Source organism: Penicillium expansum, assembly GCF_000769745.1.
Source record: "Penicillium expansum strain MD-8 chromosome Unknown contig258, whole genome shotgun sequence".
NCBI lineage: Eukaryota > Fungi > Ascomycota > Eurotiomycetes > Eurotiales > Aspergillaceae > Penicillium > Penicillium expansum.
This window is the reverse complement of record NW_015971248.1, coordinates 260874-275057: the sequence shown is the minus strand read 5'-3', so window position 1 is coordinate 275057 and position 14184 is coordinate 260874. Positions and strand designations below refer to the sequence as shown.

Here is a 14184-nt window from a genome sequence, read left to right as displayed (position 1 = left end):
ACATGAGAGGTATATAGCAGGCACATAGGATAGATACATAGAGAACACGTTCCAAGGAAGAAAATGTGATCCGAAAAAAAGAACAGAGAATGCAAAAGCAGAGCTATTATTTCCCTTGCTCGTTGATATGCGCAAGTTGGTCCGGTGTAGCGACTGATCCGTTGTCGGCATCAAATTCATAATGAGTACTATCGGCCTCGGGTCGAACATCTTTAACGGGATGGAAAAGAATGGAAGGTAAGCAATAACGACCGTGTTCAGCCTCATACTGCGAAACGTTAGCTAGTCATCTTTGGTGCTGTCGCCTGAAGCGGTTCCATACCTGTGGTCCACCCTTTCCTTCCTTCTCCCAACCCAAAAAGTTCCAGTAGAGTCGCCCGGGCAGGTTAGCGCGGTAATACCAAGAAACATCCTTGAAACGAGACTCTCGACCCCAGGAAAATGGACTGTCCGTCGTACTCCCGCTCCGACCGTTAACACCCGAATTGAACCAGCGACTGACACGGTCGCTTGGCATCAACCGATCTGAATAGACCGGGTGAGGAACCGAGACACCCTTGAATCCGTGGATGAGGGCACTTGATACGTGAAACATTTCAGCGCTCATGTGGCGACCTTCACGATTCTCACTGTCCATGGCTAACAATAGTCGTCTTGAAAGGCGGCTGTGGGTGATCAAAGAAGCTCTTCGGGGAGTGGTATCTCCGATATACCCGAAGACCTCGTTTCGGATGACCCATTCCGTGTTGATTGGATTGAACATAGGCAAGAAAACCATCAGGTCTGCTTCCTCGCCCACACCCCATTGATAGGGGTCTTGGGCGGGCGCTGGGACGGGTGGTGTGGGGCCTTGGCGTTCGATCTGCTTGTCGCTATCTAACCTCATGGGCATTGGGCCCCAAACGCCGAGTCCACCCTGGGCATTGACAAATGATCGGAATCGGGTGTCGTAATCGCCATGATAATCTGGGATGTAGAATCGTTCACTGCGCTCCCAGATTCCTCGACGTGGCTGTCGCGAGCCGAAGTTTGCAATCCTGTCGGCGAATTCATAGTAGTGACCTGTGAAGCGGGTGTCGATTTCCCAGTTCCAGATATATTCAAATTGAGGGTTCTGGATCGCGAATTGTTGCACTGAGAGCCATTGCGAATGATGAACACTGCGCACAAAGTTAGTAAAAACAGATCAACACGAAGAGCGATGGGATATTCTAACTCCATAAGTTCGGGGTCGAGCTGAGGATAATGTGCTACCTCTTGAGGCATATTCCAGAATTGAGTCATCCTCCAGAACTCCCGAGGAATGTGCTCCTGCAAAAGTCTATCCCACACGAGAGGATCATCCAGCCGTATACTATCATCCTTGACGTGTGTCAACAATACAACCTCATACTCTCCTCCTGACTGGAGAGAAAGCTCAGCGACCATCGCTCGGATGTTAATGATATCATTGTCCGAGTACTCCTTTCCAGTGTAAGAGCGAATGAGAACGGCCGTACGTGCCTCCGGGGCGATCTGGGTGTTCGGCCCCTGCGACTGGGCGTCGAATCGGTCGGCATTATCGGCGGCGCATTGCTTCTGAAGCTTTCCCCAATCGACATTATTCCAATCAACTTTTGTAGGTCGAATCCAGTTTTCGACATTCTTTTCATCTTCGCCGAAGCCGTAAGCGCCATATCGAGTATAGCGATCAAATGACAACGACTCATCGAGGCCAACTGCCTTGTGGGAACCATAAATCGTAGGCGGGAAACCTATCACCACATGCTAATATTAGTCGAATACTCCAATAAGCCGTCGCTTGCTACATTGTATATCATAGCAGAAGATGTGTTAGACATGAGCCAGAGATCCCCACGTGCGGGCGCACAGTAGTTCGCTAGCTCGGGTCCTCCTTGCTTCAAAAAAAAGCCTTGGCGCATTTGACACGTCCACCGGCGGAATTTCACTGCATCTCTTCTTCGATGCATGAGATATGATTTGACAAATATCCACATACCTTTGGGAACGCCGACGTAGGCGCTTACTTGGTCGTCCAAATTGTCTGCGATTTCTTTGCCTCGGGGTCCGATGCACGGTTTGAAAGAGCCACGATGACTCCTCTTCCAATCTTTACTCTCATAATCGGGGTATGGGCGATAGATCTTCGGTGTAGGTCCATTTGTTGAGGACTGTAGACGGGGGTCACCGGTGAGGTGAGGGTTGCGAGATCGTTGCGGCGATATCCTCTTTATAGTAGATTCAAATCCATCAAATTGCCTGGACTAGCATTAGATAGTCTTTTCCAGATATCCCGAGGCTGACCCCTGAGAAGGGTCATTCATTTGATAACCGACCGTGTGGTAGACTCAATCTCGTGCAGATACCGCTCTTGAGGGGAGAGAGAGAACTACAACTAATTAGCAACTCTCTTCTTGTCCCCTTGAATGCAGTGTTCACCTGTTGCTGATGGTTCCCTTCGTCAGGGAATCCATCGTCGAAGGATTTCTTTTGTAGCACGCTTACCTGGCCTTTTGAATGGGCGAGAGCGACGATACAATATAGGAACAGAGCCAGCCCGACGTAAAGAAAGCGCCTGAATTTGCGACTCATCATACTTTTCAACATATGTAAATGTACATTTAAGGGACTAGAAAATGGTCAATGCCCCTGTTGGTTGTTATTTGGAGCGAAGATGTGCCCCCGTTCGACTTGGCGGACCCTCAACATATATAAGCCTAGGCACCAGGGTCCATCCGAGTGAAACAGGGTCTATTCTAGGGAATTGGATCTATTCTGGCGAATTGGAGGAGAAGGGTTAGTGGGGTACTTTGCGCATAATAGATTGGTTGAGCACGAAATTCCCCCTTTAATTAGAAATGTCTCTACTCGGTTCTCGCTCTAAGGATGATTGGGGGATTGCTTGTTTTGGGCTTAGTGGTACGTATTGTGGGATTGCATCGCCACTGATGATCTCCACACTAGGAACAACTTTATGATAGCCAAGAAAATTGGCATTGTTACATGTCGATCGACCCATCTAGTCGGAACTAGGTGTATTAGGTTGGGGTTCAAAGCTTTAAAGAAGCCGCTCGTGACGTAGACGTAGAACCCAGAGGCTCTGTTTGTGTATTGATTGCATGGGGGTTTTTTTTTGGGAGTAAGAGAGGGCTGTGTATGTGGATCATAAAAAAGTTCAGGACAGTTCATAATTCGCTGTGAGACCCTTTGCCGCCCGGAAATTTCCATATCAAATCCTCTTCAACACGTGGACCTGAGAAACCTTCCACTGCCTAAGGTTATTAAGCACGATACATATAAGAAAATTTCTTCCAATATATATTTTTTCTGTTCGTTAATGAGTTTCATACTACAAACCGATTTTAAGCGAGTCACACTACTCACTAACGAGCAAGTAAAAGCTTTTAGGATCAACAGGGTCCCGAAACGGGTGNAAAAAAAAAAAAAAAAAAAAAAAAAAAAAAAGAAATTTGATTTATCAGCACAACCAGTCCAACAAGAACGTGTTAAGAATTCAGTCTCAATACGGTTAATGGCATTTGACTGCGTCAAATCAGATGTAGACAGGGATTCCGCACCGTCAGGCCCACTGGCCCCATATCTCAGCCCCTCAGCCCGCTTCACCCCTTTTACTGACGGATTCTAATAATGCTGCTAGATTGCGCTTTAAACTTATCTACAACATATATAAGGAGTAGGTTGAATGTCGTTGGCTATCTAAAGGTGTTCCTAGCGAACGAAAATGAAGAGTCACGCGCTAGGAATGAGAAGGGGTCAAAAGAGCCCTCGGTCAACAAGTCAGATACCCCACTCAGGCAACCTATCAGCTTCAGAGTTTGTCGGGCCCCTGGGGGGTCAGGCCTCAGGTCCATACTTTGTACTCCTTAGCCCCATTTTGAATGAGACTACGGAGTATTGGGGTCATTTTTAAAATTGGTCTAACTGTGCTTCCGGGGAAGAAAAAGGAAAGAAAATAAAAGGAGAACACCGACAAAGCCACGGCTTCCTTTGGCATCCGAATATTCTATGGTCACCGTAATTTGGATTAGAGAAAGCTGAGACATCCATTGCATGTGAGTGTTCAAAAATACGTGATGATAGCAGTCTATCTCTACATGTATATATAGTAGACTCCCAAGTGGAATTTCCTGCAAGCTGTACTGCCACTACCCATGCCCTGTGATGGGGTTTTTAGACCTGCAGAGTGAGATTTGGTATGAGACTACGGAGTAGTTCGGAACGAACCATACTGTGATGATTGGTCTACTCGATCATTCTGAATGACTCGTGCCTTGCAGATGAGGTTGAAGGAAACGCTTACGGGCTATTTCTGAATAATGAGAGAGGAGTACTACTCAGATAGGGAACACCATTAACAGTCACTTGAAATATGAATGAATGATCTGATGCCCATGCTCGCCGCCGCTTTTATTCGTATTCATCGCCCTAAGCCCGTGTCAGTCTTCGAGTCTCACGTACCATATATCGACTGATCCTTTAGCCAAATCTCCAGAAAAAGATCGGTTTCTCATGACTACTACGGGGGCATATTTCGAAGGGTGTCTACCTGTGACAGCCGGAACAGGTTCGTGATGGTCACATACAACAAAATTGCTAATTCTCATCCGAATTTATAGCGACGACAAGTAGTTGTCTTTCATGTCCTACGGACCAGAACTTCATACAGTCCGGCGAGTATGCCGACTGCTTACCCTCAAGCTCGACGGCTGTGGCGACAACTTGTTACAATAATATAATCGCATACTCCAACGGTGGAAGTCGAAAATGGTAAGTGGGCCGATTTGTTTGAAATAGGTGCTCTCTACAGGTGCTTTTTCAGTCAACCAAATGATGCTGAACAGTTCGTTAGCCCTGGTTTTGCTTCATGTGTGACCTTCATTATTGCACAAACATCGCCGATGGAAACTGCTATAGCCACAAGATATCTGTGCGCCAATGATGATTGGCCCTATGGCCCTGTTGGCACCCTCTACAGAGATTTTGCCGTGGCCACGACCAGTAAGTTCCCATGCCTTGAACGTATGCTGCAGAGTCGAATTAACAAACATAGGTACTGATGACCCCTCGAGTGAGTTTCATTTACAGCAAGAGCTGAAAAGAAGCTAATCTCAAGCTCTCGAATTTCCTTGTAGCCACCTCTTCCTCAACTACATCCACAGTACCAACCAGAACTACAAGTACATCATCAAGTCAATCAGCTCAATCAAGTCATTTAACTCAGTCAACCCAATCAACCCGGACAACCCGGACAAGCCAAACAAGCCAGCCAACTCAATCAACCCAGATAAATCAACTAGCAAACCCGAGTGCTGGTGGGTCAACACTATCTGGGGGCGCGATCGCGGGTATCGTGCTCGGTGCCGTGGCAGTCACTCTATTTGCAGTTATTTTGGCTCGCCAGTTCTTTCCCAGGTGGTTCAACAAAAGAAAAGCAAACGATGTCTACGGACATCCAGAGCAATACTGGCTAAGACCACAGCCCGACAGGCTCGATATGGTGCGTGAATTAGAAGCGCACAACCCAAACAATGTGCATGAGATGGGGTCCTCGAATTTGAAAAATTCCTCGACCTTTCACAGGGGTGTATCACTACGATGAGGGATACCAAATGATCAAGATAGTGAGTGTGCGACGATGCCGGTGATTAATTTGATTTCAAGGTTTTTGAACATGAGCTTTATGAAATGTATTAGTACCACATGAAATATTTTCGGAACTTTTCCCTGCTCAAGCGATCGTGGACATGTCGAGTGGGCCTGATGGGTGGTCCATCTATCGTGACATAATTTCAAATAACCCCGATGAGCCCCACACATAGTAATTGTAGTCTGTGCAAATTTCCACACCGTTGGCACAAACTCATACGAGGGCCAAGAGTAGAACAGGTAAGCATTGGTTGGATTTTTTGAAATAAGAATGAAAGTATGATCAAACTTTGGAAGGCGTCTTTAATGGAGACCCGCTACGGAGTACTGGATACATATATATAACTCGGCCCGCTGTAACGGGCCACGGCACAGATCTCTCCTATATATATCAGCAATTGACATACCCGGATAGACTACTATCACTCTTAAAGGGCAGCTATTTCGCCTCAGAATCCTTGAAGTTCAGTAAATCAAGCACGTGGCCTGGAAATGTGTGTCTCCTACGATCCTAATTCTTGTACATCCCAATTCTGTATTCTACCAACTAGGAAGCTTTGGGGGCCAAGAAGTTTCGGGGGCCAAGCTAAGACTGTAGTAGATCGGGGAAGTGGGCCGAAAGAAATTAGCAATTTTTTAATCTTTTGTTATCGTCTCAAGCTATGTACAACATACTCCGTACTCCGTACTCGATACTCTGTATGGAGTAAACTGTAGAGAAATTAGATGAATCGATTCGACGGCCAGCACCCTTCTTTTTCCTCTCCCATGTTGCTTTAGTTTGTTTCATGGTGATAGGAGGCTTGCAGCTTGGAGCACTCAGCTACAGGTAACTAGCGTTAGTTCCACGTCGTCTGGCCCCCAAGATGACAAATTCATATCACACACTCGGGCGCTAGTGAACGTACGGAGTAGGTACCAAATTATGGATACGTTATGGTTATGAGCGGTTACAATCTGATTTCCTCGACACGGATAACTACACCCATGAATTGCCTAGGTTTCCAAGGCTGTGACAAGTTGTAACAATCAATTGAGAGGTGGATAGAACTCTGTGCAAGAAGACCTACATTAATAATACTTTATCTCCAGGGGAGGCAAAGTCAGGAAGATCTCACAAGGCAATTGTGGAAGTAAGTATGAACTAGTAAGGAAGTAGCTATTAGCGGAAATATTCCATCTTCCTTCCAAATATGCCCGTGCCAATGATAGTGGCTCAGGGGGCTGGGCTGATTTAGATATAAGGCACGAGCAGGGTATCGCATAAAGCATTACTATTGTCATATGGGTGAGGGAAGTCACGGCTGCTAAATTTCTCTTGGCTTGCTTTGGGTCTTTTCACTTTTTCTTTTGAATCTGTTCTGGTGTTTTTCATTTTTTCATAAGCCTATAATAATTACTAGTTACAAAAATTGTGGACCGAGATGGCAAACGCCTATGCTTCGGATTTTGAAGGATGGTGGCCTGTGGACACCGATGAAGGTTCGCAAATAAATCAGTCAAAGTCTGTGTTCTGTGTTTTGACTCACAATTATAGCCATACCAATCGCTTGTCCATCAAGCCAAACGTTCGCCACCTACGGACCTTATGCCGACTGTCTACCATCGGGTTCTTCAGCATTTCCCACGGCTTGCAGCACGAATGTCCTCAGTTACAATAATGATGGAGAGGCTACATGGTTAGAAGCCCTAATCCCTCCAATCATTTGCACCAAGCTCGTCTTACTAAAAGTCAACATAGTGGCCCTTCCGCTTCGTGTTACACAATGACCGTGGCTCCAACATCGCCAATCGATACAACTTCTTTAACAACACGATACATGTGTGCACAAACTGACTGGACTTTCGACACGCTTTATTGGGCTTACCAGGAACAAACGGGTAGGTTTTGACTTTCTCTCAAACAAAGGGAAAAGCAATCTAACTTATATTTGCAGGCTACCCTGCCCCATCGAGTAAGTTTTCCTGCAGTGAGTGTTTATATAAAGCCAGCTCCTAACTCTATGTTTAGCCTCCGTTTACCAAACCGCTGCCCCCTCGACATCTACTCCCTCTACAGTGACCTCCTCTACATCCACCTCGTCTACATTCACTTCTTCCATATCTACTTCCTTGCCCACAAGTACAAGTACCACACTCCCGGACTCGACAACCTCGGACCAGAGCGGCTCATCTCTTTCTGGTGGTGCGATCGCGGGTATTGTGATCGGATGTTTCGCGGCCGCAATTTTGCTCGCAGGGTTCCTTTTGCGCCGATATCGTCTTCCACCTTTCAGCAAAAGGATTGACCCTACCAACGAACTTCCAGAGTTGCCAGAACAGAATCAAGTACATGAGATTGGATCTTCTGGATCGCCTCCACAAAAGTCCAACACGGTGTATGAGATTGGTTCTTAAGGCAATAATACGTGCCTCTGATTGTACACATTCTGCCTGTAGACATACGGGCTACTCAAAGCGTCTTGTGTCTTTACGGGGCACGAGCATAGTGGAATTGCCTAATCATTGTGTATATACCCACGAATTTCGATTTAATCCCTGGTACAACTTGCGTGGTGTAATGACAGCTTTCTAGATATAGTCGGAAATAATAATTTGAACGAACAATACCCTTTAAGAATCTTGAGACTAACACCCTGCTTGCACTTGAGATACCGGGAAAGTCACGCCAGGGCAGTGTACTGTATGGATAAAGAAGAAAATATACCAGTAATTACACATCACGCGGAGAAGTAGGTCACTGAAAAACGATTTTTAATTAGGGGTAGTGCATTTGTTAACATAGCCGGCACTGAAATATCGGCGAGGTCTCTCATTTTATATAGATAGTATTCCCTTTTCAGCTTGAGGGAACTCGTGTCTGTGATTGGCTGAAGGTCGCCGAATAGTTCGAATTGGGATTAGTGCCACATTTTTGATTTCCCGTCAACAGCCCAGCCGGGCTAGCTCAATCGGTAGAGCGTAAGACTCTTAATCTTAAGGCTGCGGGTTCGACCCCCGCGTTCGGCTATTCCTAAAAACCAAACCTGAGATTTCTTTTTTTGCTGGTAGAAGGAATGGTAGAACGCTATTTGGCAGTCCCCTAGCGGAGAGAGACAGGAATAGTGGTTCTTATTTTTCTGGGACCTAAGGGACACTCCTGGAATAACGTAATTATGTTTTTTTCCCCTACATCTTCGGAGCAGTGAAAGTATTTGAGATACAGTGTGCAGAGGGAATATGATTCGGAAGTGTTAAATTACAATGTAGATAATCAACTATCATCTAGAATTTTTTGCATACAGTTTTATATGTAGCAGTAGATAACGCCTCTGTGCCCAAGTATTTCTAGAAGGAGGAGGTCACGGGAGCACCCTCAAGCTTGAAGTAACCAGGCTGGAGAGTCTGGTAAACCTCTCTGGGGTCGTACTTCTTGGCAATCTTCTTCAGCTGAGCCTTGTTGGTAGCACCATATCCAGCGACAGCATCCTGGAACATGCTGGCGTAGTTCATGTAGATATATTCGTTGAAGACACCGACGGTCTTAGCCTCAGCAATTACCTTCTCCATGAACTTGTTGACAAACGCGTAGATAGTCTTATCATCAGACTCGTTCTTCCACCAGCAGGAAATGTGCAAAAGGTGAACAGGGCCAGAGGAGCCATCAAGTCCAAGAGCATTGCCACCGTAGTTCTTCATGTTGTTCAACATGGGCTCAGTGATGCCCTGGTAGATCAGCACGGGCTGGGCGCCGGCAACATCGGCCACCTCGGGGATCATCGAGTAGAAGAGGTCCACCACCCAGTTGGCAAATTTCTCGTTGAGAGCCGCGCTAATCGGCCAGTACACCTCGCGAAGACCGAACGGGTTCTCGGTCTCGAGGTACTTGACGTACTCAACAAGGGTCTTGGCGCTAGATGTGTCGGAAATGGCTGGAATACTTCTGTATTGCTTGTAGATCTCAGGGTTGGGGTCGTTCTTTACGTACGTTAACTCGGCAGAGGCAAGGTTCATTTCTTGGGTCCGAAGGAAGGCAACGTATTGCTGAGCGTTTCCATCAACCGTGGCGTTGTTGATCACGTTGATCCAAGCATTGATAACCTCGGGGAACTCGGTCTGGAGGAAGGTTCTGGCACCACCGTATAGCTCTGGGGAGGGAATGGTGTACAAATTGTACTTGGTCACAAGACCAAAGTTGTTGCCACCACCGCGCAGAGCCCAGTATAGGTCAGCGTAGGAAGTTGCACTCGCGGTTACAATCAGACCACTAGCGGTGACGACCTACATATCATTTATTAGTACCACCTTTCCCCAGTGGATAATATGACAGATACATAATCTTACCTCAAAGCTCTGAACATTGTCGCAAGACCATCCGTGCAGGTTAGAGTGGTAGGAGATTCCACCACCCAAAACGAACCCACCAACACCGATGCTAGAGGCCCGACCTCCAACAACAGCCAAGCCATAGGGCTCGAGGGCAGAGTAGGTGGTCAACCAGTTGTTTCCAGGGCCAATAGAAGCGACCTTCTTGTCCGCGTTAAGGGTAACGGCGTTCATATCCTTGAACCAGATGCTAATTCCGCCAGGCGCGCTAGAAGCACCGGTGAAGGCAGCATGGCCGCCGCTGCGAGCAGCAAACTCGCAACCAGTCAGACGGGAAAGTAAGACTGCTGTGCTAACTTCCGTGTTTTTGGTAGGACGGAAGACGCAACGAGGCTGGACCTCTTCTTGCTGCACGGACCAGAATGAGCTAGTGAAGTTGCTGTACCCAGTAGTCTCTGGAGAAGCAACCTTGGAGCCAAAAAGGAAGCTCAAACTTGCGCACTAAGGTAAGTTTGGAATTAGCAATTGCTGGATGCCTAGCCAGATTGCTATTGGGACCGGTTCTTCACTTACAGCAGCTGCACAGGCTTTGTCGGTTGACCGCGTCTCAATAGAGGCGAACGACTCCAATGCGGGGATTTGCGACACATCCACACCGAGATCCTCTAATGCGTCGGTGATGCTGAAACCATCGGTTTCAATGGCCGAGCTGGTCGCAGCGGCCTGGGCAAGGGTCAGCCCGCCGATCGCAGACAGCCCGCCAATAAGGGTTGAAAGATGCATGATTCAAAAGCTTTGAAAGCAAATGAAACAGAGCAAACAAGCGCGAGGGAAGAAAAGGAGGAAAGAAACCCAAGTGGAGGAAACTTATTGTCTTTTAACTTCCCCGGAGGCTACCTGATCGAAGGCTCTGATCCGATGAGATTCCGGGGATGGTCCTTGGTGTAAGCCATTCCAAGGTTGTTAGATAAGATTGAGTAATTAAGGGGGGTTGTATAATTGAGGTATAATTTGACTAGCCATTCTAAAGCTATATTCGCTTTCAGTAACATGTAAAGCAATCTCGCTTCTAAATCTAAGCGAAGCGGCGCAGCCCGAACGCTTAACCTAGCCCGAAGCTCACAACAATGAACTTATGCATTTTCCTTCTAGAATCAGTCGCTTATTTCGCCATCAGTATTATTCTAAAAAAAAATGTATTCTTACTGGCTACAAACTATTTGGTTTCCATGAGTGGAAAGCCATGTATAATCTCGAAAAAAAGGGAATTATGATGAACTTCCTAAGCGAGCGCGAGGAACGCCCCGCTAGACCGCGGAACCCGGTAGGTCCGGGGCTTATGCAGGTGGCGGTTTAGTTTGAAACAAGAAGTCCAAACTTCGTAGGCATTTCATCCAGCCTTCCCCCGGCATTGACAAAAAGCTATCGCATTTCCCCCCCCCCCCCCTTCCTTTGAAGATCTTCTACATGATGGTTATGGGGAAGCTTTGTGCTGAGTCATATTGAGCCTTGGGTAAATGTGTTTCTTTTTCATGGGCCCCTCCATGTGCGCCTCGGCCCGTCATCGCCTCCAGTGGGAATTGGGGGCCACTTAGGGTGTAAGAGGGGACGGGCCATCCACCCCACCGATGCAGTATATCTCTTCTGTGATTGGCCCAGAGCTGATGGGGCATGCATCTTCCATAATTTCTACATTGGCATCCGAAACAAATCCGTATATTGCCCCTCGTGGAAGTGTTACAATCCCTGTTTATTTCATAACATGCACGCCTGAAAGAATGGCTGCGCATGGTGGCTGCAGGTGGTGCCCATCTGTGAATCTTAAACTCAAGAAAATGGCTACCATGTGGTTACGGAAATTTTGGTAGCTTTATGTATATGGATGGAGCGGGCCCACGCGGTTCTGGGCGTGCTTTTCTAAAATCTTTTACAACAAGGGATGGGTGAGGCCATTACGGGCACCTTCGGTCCCAATACCATCAAAGGTACTGGCATTGCCTTGATTGTACTCACCTCGCTGGTCGTAGGCACCCGTTTTGTTGGTTCTATTCGAAGTTTCAAGGATCTCAAGGCTGAAGACTACCTTTTGATTGTCGCTTACATATTCTTCTTGGAACTGAGCATTCTCTACATTTATATTTCCCCAGTCATTTTCCGGATAGCAGCAGTCGGTGCTGGAACGATTCCCCCTTATGCCGCCATTTCGGAGGAAGGACTCCGATTGCAAACTGTCTTCTTCGTTACAACATCTTCATTATGGCTCTGCTTGTGGATGATCAAGTTCTCGCTCTTGGCCATGTATAAACGGTTGTTGGTTGGGAAAAAATACCTCATCGCCTGGTGGGTTATTATGGGGTTTTGCGTTCTGGTATGGATTTCCCACCTGGGTGCGAGTCTTCAAACAACTTACGAGATCCTTCTCAGTTTATTATTGGCTGCATTCTCTCATCGTGGTTATCATGCTCAAGCTTCCATGCCTGGTTTACTTCAGGCCAATGCAACACCCCACGCGACCATCGGGCGGCTGTCATCAGCTTATACTACGCATACGGGGTGGACATAGTTACTGATCTAGCAAGTATGTATAGTGCTCCTTATTCCATGAATTTCCATTAATCTAATACCTCGCCAAGTCATGATCCTCCCTATCCGCCTTATCTGGAACCTGCAGATGCAAACCCGACAAAAGCTGAGCATTGGCGGGTTATTCTGTTTTGGCTGGGTTTGCATTATTATTTCCACCATCCGTGTCGTTCAGCTAGGTGAGACTGAAAACGGAGTCCCCGCTCCATCATGGCTAGCGCTATGGGGAACCATCGAAGCATCAATTGGTATGCATATACTTCCCGCTTTCTCGACTTGCTTATCGAACCATTTTACTCACTTTCATTTTCCTAGCCGTCATGATTGGATGCTGCCCCGGCCTCTACCGCGTCCTTAAAACCGCCATTTCTCCCTCCAAGACATCATACCCGTATGACTCGTACAACTTGCGGGGCCGTGCAGGCAGTGGTATACCATCACACCGCTCGGGTGCGTTTGGAGGACCGAATATTCCTTTGAACAGCTTTAGGGGGAAGGAGGAGTCATATCAGTCAGCGAGTGCATACCGTTCTACCAGTCCGTCAAGCAGTCAGGAGAAATTGGCGCATCCGAGTGACAAGAGAAATATAATGGTTAATTATGGAGTTGCCGTGACGGTAGAGGATAGGCCAAGTGATTATGGCCAGGAGGCACGTTTCGTGTAACAAGAGAATTGAATTTTGAGTAAAGTCTGATAGGGTTAAATAAACCCATTGTGGCAATGGGAGGCAAAGTTCAATACATGAGACTTAATTACACAGCTAAGAAGATGCTTCTATATATGACACTGTTACTCATTCGCTAGTATTTCCAGTATCGTGAATATGGCACTCCGATCAAGGGTGGTCTTACCAGCCCAGCCAGCTAACCGTTAATTCTCTCATCAAGTGTGTCTCATCCACTAAGGCAGATCTTGCTCTGTGGCCTCAAATTCCTCAATCGAGTAGCTTATAAGGTTGTCTAGGTATTGCCCCCATCGAGCTACCGAGTCATGGAAAATTTCTAGGTAATAAGAGACAAATGTAGCAATGCAAAGGGATCATCGGAGGCTTGCTGAGGCCAAGAGTGTCTCACAAACAGAAATAGCCTACGATTACTTCTCTTATAGAGAGTCTCGCATCCACCATGGGAAATCATCCTCAGTGACGTCAAAGTCCTCTCCCGAGCAGTGCACACGGGCATCCGAGTATAAATCCCTTCTATCCTCCGAGCCATGCGAAAGTTCGAGATATTGTAAAAGACAAAAGCAGCGGTGGAGAGGAATGATTGAAGGCTCGCTGAACCGTAGATTTGGCCGAAGAATTGGATATGGTGGGAAGTCTTCCTCCTCCATAATATGATCTGGAACCCAAAAGCGAGGTGGCAAGTCTTGAATCGCTACAATGGTTCGTGCTCTGTTTTGCTCATAAGTGTTCGTCTGATAAACTGCGACATTATACTTCAGGGTGATCAATACGCATGCCACCCAGCAGTGTTGGATATATTCATTGGTGGGACGAGCTCGGGGACGGGATTCCAGTGCTTGGCTAGTCTCCACTAGACTTGGAAATACGAGATTGTTGCTAGTCTCGCCGGGTAGAGCACATATTAGTCGGATGGCTTCAAGACATGGCCACATGATGACGAAGC

General features: G+C 47.0%; 4 protein-coding genes across 4 annotated transcripts; 2 read left to right on the top strand and 2 right to left on the bottom strand.

Annotated features, from left to right (window-relative positions):
* Positions 1-106: 106 nt before the first annotated feature.
* Positions 107-2324, bottom strand: PEX2_075110 (DUF3405 domain-containing protein; the record flags this gene model as incomplete). Its single annotated transcript, XM_016744781.1, has 5 exons — positions 107-268; positions 323-1160; positions 1217-1754; positions 2000-2259; positions 2305-2324. 5 exons carry the CDS (start codon positions 2322-2324, stop codon positions 107-109), a joined length of 1818 nt encoding a protein of 605 aa, XP_016600701.1.
* Positions 2325-7433: 5109 nt separating this feature from the next.
* On the top strand, positions 7434-8064 carry PEX2_075100 (uncharacterized protein; the record flags this gene model as incomplete). Its single annotated transcript, XM_016744780.1, has 3 exons — positions 7434-7548; positions 7605-7622; positions 7679-8064. The coding sequence occupies 3 exons, from the start codon at positions 7434-7436 to the stop codon at positions 8062-8064; spliced, it is 519 nt and encodes a 172-aa protein (XP_016600700.1).
* Positions 8065-8994: 930 nt separating this feature from the next.
* On the bottom strand, positions 8995-10755 carry PEX2_075090 (FAD-binding oxidoreductase; the record flags this gene model as incomplete). The annotated part of the gene is made up of 3 exons (XM_016744779.1): positions 8995-9927; positions 9991-10473; positions 10546-10755. The coding sequence occupies 3 exons, from the start codon at positions 10753-10755 to the stop codon at positions 8995-8997; spliced, it is 1626 nt and encodes a 541-aa protein (XP_016600699.1).
* A 1156-nt stretch (positions 10756-11911) lies between these two features.
* PEX2_075080 (uncharacterized protein) lies at positions 11912-13220 on the top strand (the record flags this gene model as incomplete). The annotated part of the gene is made up of 4 exons (XM_016744778.1): positions 11912-12340; positions 12397-12550; positions 12606-12803; positions 12871-13220. 4 exons carry the CDS (start codon positions 11912-11914, stop codon positions 13218-13220), a joined length of 1131 nt encoding a protein of 376 aa, XP_016600698.1.
* Positions 13221-14184: the final 964 nt, after the last annotated feature.